This window comes from Talpa occidentalis, unplaced genomic scaffold (genome assembly GCF_014898055.3).
Source record: "Talpa occidentalis isolate TD23 unplaced genomic scaffold, MPIMG_talOcc4v2.1 talOcc4.8, whole genome shotgun sequence".
NCBI lineage: Eukaryota > Metazoa > Chordata > Mammalia > Eulipotyphla > Talpidae > Talpa > Talpa occidentalis.
In genome coordinates this window covers 42,415,273-42,429,538 of record NW_023605194.1, presented here as the reverse complement: position 1 = coordinate 42,429,538, position 14,266 = coordinate 42,415,273, and the positions used below count along the sequence as shown (strand labels likewise).

Here is a 14,266-nt window from a genome sequence, read left to right as displayed (position 1 = left end):
TTTGAGACGAAGATAATCTATTTAGTCAAAAGATATTTATTGGGCCTCCCCGGTGGCGCAGCGGTTGAGCGCTAGGTTGCGAAGCTGCCTGTGGCCTCTGTGGCGCAGGTTCGATCCCCGTCTGCTCCCCGGCCACCAGAGGAGGGTCCCACATGGCGCGCAGACCTCTCCTGCCACCCGCTGCTCCCCTCAGCAGTGTCCTTCGGTCCTTCTGCCTGCTCTGCTCCCCGCTCTGGCTCTGGTGAATTCTCTCACCCTCCCACGCTTGTGACTGTACCCAGTGCTTGTATATTTAAATAAATAAATATTAAAAAAAGATATTTATTAATTACCCACTACTTGTCAGTCAGTGGGGATATGGGTGGTGAACAAAACAAAGCCCCTGCCCTCATGGAGTTTACATTTTAGAGCACATAGGGAGATATCCAATAAACAGATATATTCAGATAGGTATACACGCTATGAAGATAAAGGAAGGAAAAAGAAAAAGAGTGGGAGGTGCTATTTTAAATAGCCTGATAAATCTCTCAGAAGCTTTTATTTTAAATCTGAATTCTGGAGAGATAGTAGATATTCCAGATGTATCTATCTGGAGGAAGGGTTGCTCAGACAGAAGGAAGAGCAAATGCAAATGCTCTGAAATGGAAATTTTCTTGGTGAGACAGGATCAACATGGAGAATACACCATAGAGAGTGTGTAGGAGTCCACTGTGGAGTGGAGTTTAGTTCTGTCTAGCTTTCATGTCTGCCACTCCTGAGAAAGCAACCTTGTAAAGTTTACAAATGGCCCACATTGCCAAATCAGTTGGTCATTTAAAAAAAAGATTTATTTATTTATTTATGCATACAAGAACTGGGGTGTAGGCCAGAGGTGCTGGGGTGAGAGGATTCACCAGAGACAGAGAGTGAGGAGCAGAACAGGCAGAGTGACTGAAATACACTGCTGAGGGGAGCAGTAGTCTCAGGAGAGGTCTGCTGTGCCATGTGGGTAGCTCTCTGGCTGCATGGGGATCGAACTTGTGCTGCAGAGGCTGAGGATAGCTTCACAGTGCTGGGCTTAATCCCTTGCACCACAAGGGAAGCCCTCATTTGGTGGCCTCTCAAGTGAGAGTTAGGGGGCTACTTCTATAAGTCATGTGAGAATTAATGATAACTTGGATAAGGGTGGTGGTGGAGGTAGTGTCCATCATCCCCTTTTCCCTTAGGTATGCTGAGGCCTACAATTCCATTTCCTATCATGAGACCTCCCTCTTCTCTGGCTGACCACAGGTATGTTACTTTATGAAGAGAGTATAAAATAAGGCCTGTAATTTCTTTATGTTAAGGAACTGAACTGTGATTTTCTAGCTCCTGGCTGGTGAGCCCTCCTTTCCTGCAATGCATATAAATGACAAGATCTTATTTAAATTGTGAATATGTAGCCAGTCATTTGGCTAGATTGGCAGGGTCTAGAGCTTTAGGCATCTGGAGAGGCTGGTATGGAGAGGAGTGGGGAGGGAGAAAGGGGAGAAGAGAAAGGGTGGGGGGCAGGGGAGAGAGAGAGAGAGAGAGAGGATGTGGGTGTGGTATGACCTCTCTATGCCTTATTTTTGCATTCTTTCTTTGTCTCCACTCTATTGCTGATCTGGGTCCCTGAACAATTTCAGTTTAAAAGGCTTTGTTGTTTCAGAAGGGATTACATACTAAGCCTGAATGCTGGTTTAACCCAGTCTCCATGTTACCACTCCCTACCTTTCTTAAAGATTGTAGTCAAGCCGGGGGTCTTCTTTATTGTCTAGAGGCATTTTGACTTTCTTTGGGTTCTTCTAAGTCCTAAGACCAGGAGGAGAGCCACACTCCTGCTCCGGTCATGTTAGACATTATGGCTCTTGGTCTTAAGAATTTGCTAGAATATGGAACTGGCATGTCAGGAATGACCTGATATTATAGTTTCTGATAGTTCTTATGTTATAGGGCAGCCCCGATATTGAATGGGTTGCCTGGCTATGGGTTCTCACCTGCGCGCTTAAAAGGGACTTATTAATACTCCACTACAGGCACACACAAAGAATTAGCTTTAGGACATCCTTTCCCCTCTAACACTTATAAGATGTCATGATTTTCATCTCATGAAAAAATCAGAAATTTCTGAAACAGAATCCTTAGTTGCCACCAGGGGAATCTAGAAATCACAGGGAAAATGAATTTCCACATGAATTTCAACATTTTCCTCCTAGAGATGAAACCACCCTTGTCTTAGGTGATCATCAGCTTTCAGATCTCTCTCCTTCTGGTGATATCAAGAATTCAGACTTACTTTAACATACTTGAATGCCCCATTGTCCCCTCCCTATTTAGATGCCTACCTTCCTCTTTTCTCCTCTTATCTTTTCTGTCTGTCCAAGTTTAACTTGTTCTTCAGGACTCAGCTTAAACTCTATGTCCTCTGTGAAGAGGAGATATGTATGTAATAGTCAGATAGCTATACTGAAAGGTAGGCACTGTGTAGAGCTGTAGGGATTCAGAGGTGCAACATGGATAAAAGATAGGACCTTACATTTGGGAGCTCACAGTCTAGTACTGGTATAGATACTAAAGGAATTAGGGAGCAGTGTGGTTAACTACTGATAGAACAGTGGTGATTGTGTGTAAGTTCCAGAGGAAGCTCAGAAGAGAAAGCTGTTAGTTGTGTGTGAAGGATTGGAAAGGATTTCTGGGCGAGGTGACATTCGAGCTAGAGTCTGAGGCTAAGTTCCATGACCTTTCTCTCCCTGCATTAAATTCCCTTTTATAGCCCTTAAGCCTGGCCCTTCCATCAATATACCCACTTTTACTCTCTGCACAGTTGGTGCCCTTGATTTGTTAATCTGTTTACCTCCTGTCTTCTGCTAAACCAAGATGGAGATCTTGCCCTCATGTGAGGTTCCTTGTGGCCTACGCAGAAGGCCTAATGCCTAATATGGGCTCAATACATATTTGTCAAATGAGTAGAGTAAATGAAGCCCAGAGACAGGTTTTTCTTTCCCAAACTCTATATCCAGAGTTTTCCCAAGCTGGCCAGATGGATAAATTCCTTCCTAAGACTTAAGGAAAAATTGCCAAGCCAATGGAGTATACTCCACTTCTGTCCATTACTCTTTTACTCCCTGCCTCCGAGTATGACCCAGCTCCAGGCTCTAGAATCTCTCCCTGAAGAAATTACCCTATTGATTAAACTATGGTACATAATGGAACACTATCCAGCTGTGGGTTGGGAATGGGCTTTCCAATTAATGCCTTTTTATTGTAAGTTTGATTTTGGAACCATGTGAATGTGTACCTATTGAAAAAAAAGCTTTCACATTAAGGATGAATATTCTAGAGTGTGAATGACTAGTAGGTAATTGAATTCTCAATTTGAGATTCAATAATAGATTATTTGTTGAAAAAGCACATTGCATATTTCTCCTTAGTAGCTCTAGATCTCCTCTCTCTCTATACCCCTCTCTCCCTTACCCCCCACCCCCAAGAAGGAGCCCTTGACAGTTCGGCAGGGCCAGAGGCTGGGAGCAGGAAAGGGCTTGCAGTCATTTCTACCAAACATATCTGTTTCATGATATCCCACCAAATACAGGTTCTCTGATTCAGTCTTTTCACGTTGTTGGTCTCCATTCTCAGTTCCCCATTGGGGAAGAGATACAACCGGTCTATATTTTATCCAGATTGAAAATTTTTAGCATTTTATAGTTGGGAAACTGATTCAGATTTTATGTGTTCATGGCTAGTTAAAATTGGGAGAACCGAAGTTTTCAAGGAGATTCCCAAACATATCTTCACCCTCTATCCCTTTCGTGGGTCCAGATTCATCTAATTACCTACTAGATAATTCCACCGGATGTCTCTCCAGCACTCATCAACCTCTGCCCAAACCTGGTTCTCTCAGACTCCCAATCCCATTGAAGAGCACCACTATACACCATTACCCAAACAGAAATCTTGAGTTTCATCCTTAATTATTCCTTCACCCTTATCCTTATTTGGTTTATGCACCCACTTTTATATGCACCCACTTTTACCCTTCATGCTTGAGATAAACATCTTTTAAATCTGTTCACCACTCCAACTCTGAAGCCTTTCTCCTGAGCTGGGCTTCCAGCACCTGTTAACTAAATTATTTCAGTCTCCAACGTGTATCTCAATTCATCTATGATATTGAAGGCAAAGTCATTTTTCCAAAAGCGCATCATTTGCCTGCTTAAAACACTTCGGTGGCTCTTAATTTATTGGCATAAAGTTGTTCACAATATTATTTTTAAAACTGCTACAATATTTAGTTATATGCACTGTCAATTCCTAATAATTATTTTTGCTCTTTTTTTTTTTGGCTGGGTTTTAAACTGTTGTTCTTTTTCCAGCTACTGAGCACATGCTTATCTTATTGTCAGCGCATCTTCTAGAAATAATTATGGAGTTGTTAAGTTTATAAGTTCCTTAGCTGAGTCCCACACATTTTAAAATTTAAAATTATCACATTCAGTTTTAAGTATTTAAAAATTTGCACCATGATTTTCTACAACCTATGAGTTATATTTTAAAATGTCCAAATTTATTTTTTTTGTCATTTTTTTAAAGTGTATGTGTGAATGAGTGCTAGCTTCAGTAATTTTTGAGTCACAAAAATTATTTCCTAATCTATACTGGATACTCCCTAGAATTTCAGTTCCCAGAAGCATGCTTTTGACTCTTGGAACTTTGCACACTTTGGTACCTTCTGCCTGGAAACTTGCCCTTCCCTCCCAAGCCCTCATTGTCAACTCCTACTCAACACTCAGGACTCAGGTTTTTTTTTTTATTAAAAAGAAGTCACTTTTTTTCTAAGTCTGCCTTGAACTTCCAAATTTGATTATCCCTTTAGGACTTTGCTCAGTACCTGGCACATAGCACGTGATTCACAGAGTTGTAGAATGAACATAGTGATGCATTGCATACCCTCTCACTTGCTGGTAAAAATTCCCATTTTCTTAATTAGAGTCAAATATATAGTGTTTCTCTTTATGGTCATGGCCCATCTCTAGCTGTTCATCCCACCCTGCCCCCTGCCATCCAACTCCCTGGGAGCAAGACTGAGGCTAGGCTGAACTCATGCAGCTTCTCTGGCTCTGCTCCAGGCTTGTGAGCTTTCTTGCCAGCAGGTGGCACCTGAAGCCTGAAACTAAACCACTGCTCCTGCCTTCCTTTTCTGAGCTGTTTGTTGGGGGCACATAACCCTGCTTGGGCTGTGCTAAGGTTGGCGAGGAGGCTCTGACTGGGGGGCTAAGGTTGGAGAGGAGGCTCTGACTGGCTCCCAAGTTGCTGCACCTTCCTCCTTGTCTGATAGTGGTGATTCCTGGACTTCTCCTTTGTCACAGAGTATGATTTGGTTCAATGTTCCAACCAGAGCTAAAACTGTGTGGAGTACTAAAAGCTATTAGGATGATGTTTTTGAAAATTATGCATGTTTGTCAGCCCCCCGCACCCCGTTTTAAAAAAAAGATTATTTATACATACAAGAACTGGTGTATAGGCCAGAGGTGTGGGGGATGAGAGGATTCACCAGAGACAGAGTGGGGAGCAGAACAGGCGGATTGACTGAAATACAATGCTGAGGGGAGCAGCGGGTGAGTCAGGAGAGATCTGATGCTCCATGTGGGTAGCTCCCAGGCCTGGTATTGAACTCATGCTGCAATGCCTGCGGATAGCTTCATAGGTTGCATCTTAACCTCTTCCACCACCAGGGAGGCCCCCCTTTTTACTCTAGGTCATATTTTCCCTGCTCGTCTTCTTGGATGATGCTGAGCCCAAGGTCAAGAGGTTTGAACAGTCTGGGTCCTGAGTTTCTTCCCCTTCCTGTAGCCGAATGGGCTAGAACTGGAGTAATTTTTGCGTAAAGCAGTAGACAACAAAAGTAGAGAAAAACTAAAGGTATGTGGGGATAATTTATGGAGGTACCGCTAGTATTACTTTTATATTGTCCAAGAATTATTTTTATTTTATTTTATTTTTTAAAAAGATTTATTTATTTATTTATTTATACAAGCACTGGGTATAGTCAGAAGCTTGGGAGGGTGAGAGAATTCACCAGATCCAGAGAGGGGAACAGAAGAGGCAGACCAACACTGCTGAGGGGAGCAGTGGGCATGGCAGGAGAGGTCTGTCGCGCCATGTGGGCCCCTCACTGGTGGCGGGTGCCGCGGACCAGCACAGCAGTAGACGATGAGGCCACCTCAGGGTTGAGAGAAGCGTGCAGGGTGGTCAGGGCGTCGGTGAAAGAAATGACAAACAGACACACTTCAAGAGTGAAAATCTGAGTGCAATTTTCTTTGAGTTTGTGACCAATATATATATGTTTTCCAAAAGCACAGGGACAATGAATATCAATGAAATCAGCTTGCTCATGGGCTCAGTCTATCACCATCAGGGAGGTGATCTACATAACAAGCAATGACCTTTATAGAAGAAAGAAGGAAGTTTAGAAAGACAATAAGGGATTAAAGTTTGTAATTCTAAAAAGATGGGATAAGATTTTTAGCATTCTTGTAGTGGTTCCTGGTGGTCGTTATCTTTTGATAAGCTTCTGTCTTTTCAGGGAACTTCCGCTGCACTTCCTCTGCTTCAGGGTGTTATGCTGTTCTCCCCCTGCGTGCTGGTTGCCCAGCCGGACCTAGGGACCGTGGTGAAAGCCATTCCTAAAGGTCACTGCAGGGGGAGGTGCAGCAGGTATGTAGGGTTTTGCTGTTCTCCCCCTGCGCGCTGGTTGCCCAGCCGGACCTAGGGACGGTTAGCCCTAAAGGTCACTGCAGGGGGAGGTGCAGCAGGCGGGGATGGAACCGGCGCTGCAGACGCTGCAGGCAGCTGCGCAGCCCAGCGCTCAACCGCTGGGCCACCAGGGGAGGCCCCCAAGAATTATTTTTAAATAACCTTTTGGTGGTAGACTGTTCATTGCTTGGTCTGAAGCAATGAAAAGCAGTGTCACAAAAAATTACAATGAGTAACTGAAGTGTTGTTATGGGTGGGCAAGTGGGCCTTGGGAGACAAAAGCGGGGCTACTACTCTTGTCTGGAAGACCAAGGGGATGGTTTCAGTCTTGAAGTAGGAAGGGAAGATTTTTTTATCTAGATAGAAGAAACAATTTGAATAAAATGCACAAAGCAGCCATTTGTATTTCCAAATCACCCCAGCCTACCCCCGAACCCCGCCCACTAAAATCCTCTCTAACCTACTCATACGCTATCTTGCTCAAGGACTTCCTTGGGGGACCCTGGCCTACTCTGGGTGACTTAGCATGTACCCACACCTGCATACTTACTCTAGTGTGCCGGTGTGACCCTCTTGTTTTCTTGAGCACCTGTTCTTCCTGTACTTCCTCTGGCATACCTAGAGGCTCAGCTGGAATTCCATGTGAAAGGTATCCTTGTCCCTAGGTTTCAAGATGTAGTAGGTAAGCTCCTTACTCTATCATGCTATGCTCTTTCAGCGTCAGTGAACCCAGACCAATCAACAGATCTCTTCTTGCACAGGAATGGATGTGCCACAAAGGCTGTGAATGGGACTTCTCTTTCAGGCTAAAGAACAAGGATCAGGGAAGAGAGAGATTTTGGAATTCTGGGTCAAGTTCAAGAAAAGCTCGCATATTGCTAATCCGAAGAACTACAGCAGTGAGCAAGCACAGGTACCAGGAATATAATCCCAAGAGTGAAAGATTGATGAGGTAGGTGAGGGGCAAACTCCTGTCACAGAGAACCCAGTTTGCTCCCAGGAAGGATGTTAGAAGTGAGTTTGTTACCTTGCGCTGGAGACAATGCTGGGGTTGACACGGTCCCTGTGGAGCCACAGGTACAGATCCAGGCTTATGCTCTGCTCTGGCCAAAAAGCATTTCTTACCAACCTTTCAGGGAGCACTGAGTTTTTGGTGTGATGGTTCCATTATATCAGCCTCAAAACACTGTCATGCCAAGGAGTGTTACCTAGAGGTTCTGGAAGAGAACTGAAGGAGAGGCTTTTGGGCCTGGACAAAAACCTAGACTCCATTAATCTCAACCCTATAATGTCATTTTACAACTGAGGAAACAGATGGGAAATTACTCCTTTGCTCAAGGCCACACTGACTGTGGCAGAGTTGGGTTTATCATATAACAACGATTGTTAAAAAAGGTCCATCATACCAGATGATTCCTCATATACCCCACTACTCCATCTTATCATGGAGCATGAGGAATCAAGGACTAAGCACCTACACCTAGGATGGAATGTAACCTAAACTGCACCAGGACAACCCCAGCACTAATCTCTAAATGCCCTTTTTGTTTGTGCCTAAAGGCCTTTCAATGGGAAGAACCAGACTCTGGTAAAAAGAAAACAGATTTGCTGTTAGGAGGACCACAACCCACTGGAGAAGTGAAAGGAAAAGGGCCCAGAGGATCTGAAAATAAAGGAGACAAGAGTCTTTGGGAGGGTTTATTGCAAACTGTTATAATTAAAGTGATATTTTACAAGTGTTTAAGCAGAGGGCAGAAAGACTCTGAGCCAGGTCTCTGCTTCAGAGGCACACCCCTGGAGGGGACGTGGCACTTGCAGGGAACATAAACTCAATCACTGGTTCTCATTAAGCACAGAGTTGAGATGGAATCTTCTGAGGGAGCCTGAGAGTAAGAGATGAATAGAAAGAGCCATGGAGCAGCTGCTTTAAATTCCCATCTTGTTCTGTTTCCATTGTGTACATCACTTTCCCAGAGCCAGACTCAGAGCCACCCTGGGGAAGGACACACATCCTTCCTCTTGCCCAGGCTTCCTGCCAGCTCAGGGTGCCTGGGTCATTCTCATTATCATTCATCACAGACTTCCTCTTGCCTGCCAGAGGTTTTCCCAACTTGTAGCTTGAAAACACCAGCAGCAGGAAAAGCAAGAAATGTTCTTAATAAATCCAGAGCAAAAATGAGTTGAGAACTGGATGTTTCCCAGGGTTGGCTTGTCTGTGGATAGTTCCCTGAATTCTTTATCCACAGGGTGCTTCAGTGTGAAATGCTGCTGCAGGTGCCAGCTTTTAGGAATTGTTCGTATTTTTGAGACGCAATGGAGATAATCAATGGGAAGAATCAGAACCTAGCAGAACACTGGAACAGGGCAAGGGTGGAGAAGGGAAACTGGGGGGAGCCTGAGACCATTCCCAGGGGAAGTGAGCATTATTTTTCAAAGTAGCAGCAGGAAAGGATGTGCCAAGTCTCTGCTCAAGGGGCAGGGTGCTTGGGGTTGAGAAGGCGGCCCCTCTTGCAGTTCTGGGTTAATGTTTGGGCAAAGCAAAGTCCCAGGCGGTTTCCTGTGCACATTTCCACATGGCTTGCATGAGGCGGGTGAAGCCCATGTCTTTGGGCTTCTCCAGGCCTCTCATTAGTCGTTGCTTCATGATGGAAACAAATTCTTTATTGCTCAGCTCCCCATTGCCTAGAGGAGGACAAAGAAAAAAAAAAAAACAAAAACAGGGATAAATGAAGATCTTGGAACAAAGACAATGAGAACATTTCATTGCACCTACAATGTGGGCTCCATAGTCCAGAGAGCTCTTTCCCAGCCAAATTCAATTCTCTTGTTTTAAAATGGACTGCTTTTTTCTTTCCATGATGTTTCTGACTGTAAATCAGTGACAGTTTAGTTGAGTATGATGAAAGTTGAATGAGAATGTAGTATATGTCAGATCTTGTAGTAGGTATTGAGAATAAAGAGAGAAATAAGACTTGGTCCTTCGGAATTTTCCCAGATGAGAGGAGAGACAAGTCCATTATTTCAACAGTGTGGTAGTGCCATAGTGGGATAAACAGAGGATGCTATTCAGGCATATAACCCACACTGGGGGTCGTACAAGTGCATATCAGTAAAGGCTTCCTGGAGGTGACACTTAAGTTGAATATTAAAGGATGAGCAGGAATTGGCCAAGAAAAAGGGATGTAAGATGGGGGAGGCATTCCAGGCAGTGGTAGTAGCATAAGCAAAGGTACAGGCAGGAAGCAGCACAGCTATGGGCGAACTACAAGTGGTTAGGTGTTGCTGGACATACAGAAATGGGATCATGGCAAGTAAACTAAGGAGGTAAGCAGGAGACAGATTCCCAAAGATCTTATATTCTCCATAAGGGTTTGCGCCTTTTCTTTTAGGTAGTGAAACACCAAGATGTAGTTAAAGTTCGATTTCAGACATATTTCTCTTGCAGGATATATATGGATGGAGAGTAGTACAACTGGAGTATGGCGCCAGTTAGAAAACGAAAATAAAAAATCTGGCTCTAGATTAAGGCCATTTTCTCATGGTTTCCCATCCTCCCTCTTCAAGACTCTTGGATCTTGAAGAGAAATTGAAGAAGGTCTGGTTTAACCAAAGGTTATCTCTCAAGTAACCACACCAGCAGTAGAGGATAGTTACCCTTTGACCATATGCCCAGGAGTAAATGGTAGCTATTACTGGGGGTGCATAGACCTCTACTAATGACAGGATTTGGCAGAGAATGGAAAAAGAATAATTAACTTCTATGGAAAGTACTTAAAAACCCAATAGTCCATGTTTTCTAGCAAAAAAAGAAAATGGGCAGCCCCAGAGATCTCCCACAGCAAGATCAAAACAAACAAACAAACAAGCAAACCAACAAACAAACCCCTTCTCCCCCTTGTAAAACTACCCTATGTTACTATAAGTCAAGCAAGTGGCTATCCTTGGGAGAGAAAGGGTATGGAAGGCAGCATGAGGGGGACCCTGTGGTCTGATAATAAGATGTTTCTGGATAACCCTGGCTACAGAGCATTCAGTTTTTAAGGGTAGTTAAAAGTTTATTAACGTTTTAAAAGTTCATAAAATGGTACACTGGCTGAGCTGAAAAGCAGTTAATCATATGGCTTACTAAGAATGTGATTAAAAGAATGAAAAAGGTCTCAAGGTTTTCAGTATTTTGTATAAAAAGAAGCTTAAGATGAAAAATCTAAGGTCATTCACTCAGACTATTATGAGAGTTGTTTCCTGCTGCTGCAAGGCCAGAGCTGACTAGTCTGAACAGCTTCTGTTACCTACAAACTGGGAATATAACAGACTGTCGTTTGTGTGCATGTGTGATCTTGAGTACAACTCTAAATTCTGTGATGAACAAGTCTGTTTTAAAATCAGAATTCTTTTTTTTTAAAAAAAAGATTTATTTTTTTATTTACACAATAGCTGGGGTAAGGCCGGAGGCACGGGAGGGTGAGAGGAGTCACCAGAGAAGAGTGGGGAGCAGAACAGGCAGACAGACTGAAAGCTGAGGGGAGCAGCAGGCACGACAGGAGAGGACTGCCATGCTATGTGGGAATTTCCCTGACCGGCCAGGAATCGAACCCACGCTGCAGAGGCTGCGGACAGCTTCACAGCGCTGCGCTCAACCACTGCGCCTGAAAATCAGAATTCTCTGTCCCTTGCAGTCTGACCTAAGATCTGGCATTGGTAGAAATAACAATGGCTTTTACATTTAATATATACTTCCTTTCTCTATAGATTAAAAAATAATAAGATGTTAAATGATTTTCTAAAGGTGACAGATCCTCCTTCTAAAAGACTGGAAAATCAAATAGTTCTTAGGATTACCTAGAGAAAAGGAGAACTGTGAAGCTGGTTGCCTTTATTCCCAATTTTATTTCACAGATCCCTGTAGCATACTAGTTTCAAAAATTATAAAAATAAATGCTTCGTGGAAAAAACTCAAAATAACCCACCCCATCTGTGAATGAAGGCCATCTCTATGTCCTAGATCTGAAGTCTCTTTTGATTCAGACCTTGGTTTGTAGGGGTGGGCTGGAGATTTAAATACTCAAATTCAGCTTAACTCAAGTAAGTTAATGAACACCTGTTATGTGCAACGTACTATCCAAGGTCTTCTGTGTGAGGGTGGGGGGGGGTGCACGGGGGAGGGTGGTGGTCCAAAGGTGAATAGGACTTGTAACTACCCTTACAAAGCTCACCATTTGGGAGGTTAAATCACACACACGGAGACAGAGTGTAAATTAGCAACACAGACATATTTAACTAAGTTAAGGAATGAAAAAAAACACTGATTAATTATTCTGAGAACAAAATAGACAGTTTCATATAGATGAGAGATTTTGAGCTGGTTCCTGGAGGAAGATGAACAGTGAATCCTGGTTCTGAGACTAATACAGAGGAAGTCAGCATAGTCCTGGTTCAAATCCTAGTTTTGTCATCTTCGACTCCCTTTGTGATCCTGGAAAAATTACTTAACCTCCCTGAGTTTCATTTCCTTGTGTGGACAATGTGGTTAATAATAATTTCTGTATCAGAGGAATAAACAAGCAGCTTAACATAGTGCCTGGTTTATAGTATAATAGGAATAAAAATATGTGAGCCTTCATTGATAATAATAACAATGATTATTAGTATTAATCAACTAGATATTATTATTATTGTATCAGTTAACATAGCTGGGAAATAATGCCAGAGCACAACCAAGATCTCTTAAAATGGGCAAAACTACAGTGATCACAGACACAATAGATCACTGTGTGGAGCTGGAATGCTAACAAGGAATGTGAATGATTAAAATGTGTCTTGGAAGGTGGCAATATCAGTACCATGCTCTGAGACATTCAAATATTCAAGTGCTTTTTCAAAGCAGCAGGCTGAGTTTAATACTTTTGTTTCCATTTTTAAGGTCCTTATGGTTATAAATTATTTTAGGCCTACAGGCAAACTGGAATTCCAAGAAGAAATGGAAAACACAGACCAGGACCCAGGAGTATACTTCTACATGTCGTGATGCTGAGGGTTGAGCTATTGATACAGAAAAGGGGTAAGCTGAAGTGGTAGAGGCTAGTACACTGAAGCTGTCTGTAAGCCTCCATTATAAACAATGTCTACCTCAAGAAAAGTAAGACTTTGCTTTCCTGTCTGATTCCAGAGGGTCCCACTCACCGTCACAGTCAAAGAGCGCAAACACCACATCACACACGTGGTCTGAGAGTTCCACTTTAGCTACTGTCCTGGCCACCTGCTGCATGGTCACTGAAAGAAAGAAAGATATTGAATTAGCACAGGACTTTCATTTTGGGAAGGCTAGATAAAACTACTCAGTCACAATAAAAGCTTTCAACTGTATTTAAGTCATATTTCAGAAATTGTATTAAGTCATATTTAAGAAAATGATAATTTAATTTTTAGTCCTTTTCTACTTCAGGTTCCATTCTATTTTTTTTTTTTTAACTGTGGCTATACTTTAGGAGGTAGCTATAGTTAATTAAGAATGACTGATATCAAGTTTATAGAGACAGAAAGTATACTGGAGGTTATCAGGGTGGGAGGAGGAGGAGTGTGTGGGGGTGGTTAGTGGTTAATGGGCATAGATTTTCTGTTTAGAGTGATGGAAAAGTTTGGAAATAGTGTGACGGTTGTACAGCACTGAAAATAAATAAAGCCACTGACTTGCACACTTAAAAACAGATAAATAACATATTTTATGTTATAGATATTTTAGCACAATAAAATATTATAGAGTTTAGCACAATAAAATATTATTATATATTATAATACATAATAAAATATTATATAATATATAGGCTTCTGTGTAGAGTATGTGGTGGGGACTTCTCTAATAAATCATTACCAGAAGAGTGCCTTAAAGAAATAAAGAAAGCCTGATATTACAATAGTCCTGGCATTTCCGCCCACTGGAAAGAATATGATAATAAAATGTCAAAGAATTAATCAGGCAATAAGAGGAAGGGGAGGTAGGAAACAAGGAGGCCTGTCTGAGTACATTAAAGCTTCATGAGTCAGTTACCGATTGACAGATAAACATACACAGATGAGTTTCTTGCCCCTCCTTCCTACAGATTTCTCACAGGCCACTTGTTTTTTTCCAGTTGTGCCCCAGAGGATCAGCAGGTCCCCATATCTTACTAGCTCAGTGTGCAGTCTTTTTGTTTTTCTTATCACAGCAGAAAAATCTTTCTCCTGCCATTTTTCTCTTTCTCTGCATTTACTGCAATCATTCAAGAACTGGGTTCTCAAGAAAAACAGGTCAGGAAGGGCTAAGCAATTTCTATGGTCTCTCTCCCAACTGTCCTCAAATCTGATCTAGCTACATCTGTAATGTATGATACTGCTCATAGATACTCTCTTAGGTGAGGTAAAACTCAGAGGAAAGAAAAGAATTTCTATTTTTAGTTAGCAATGAATTGTTCTCTGTAAACATTAAACTAGATTCATCTAGAAGCAATGTGAACTCAGAGAGCCTTCTCTGTTTATG

The 14,266-nt window shown here is 42.4% G+C and overlaps 1 protein-coding gene across 2 annotated transcripts in view; it reads right to left on the bottom strand.

Annotated features, from left to right (window-relative positions):
• Positions 1-8,409: 8,409 nt before the first annotated feature.
• Positions 8,410-14,266, bottom strand: part of MICU1 (mitochondrial calcium uptake 1) — a 130,888-nt gene continuing 125,031 nt past the window's right edge. The window contains exons 12-13 of one of the 2 annotated variants that reach the window (XM_037497193.2): positions 12,934-13,023; positions 8,410-9,435 (exon numbers count right to left, since the gene is read on the bottom strand). In XM_037497193.2, the coding sequence (XP_037353090.1) occupies positions 9,275-9,435; positions 12,934-13,023 (251 nt within the window). In that variant the 3' untranslated portion in view covers positions 8,410-9,274. The remainder of the gene's footprint in view (positions 9,436-12,933; positions 13,024-14,266) is intronic. The other variant, XM_037497194.2, reaches the window with a different exon arrangement.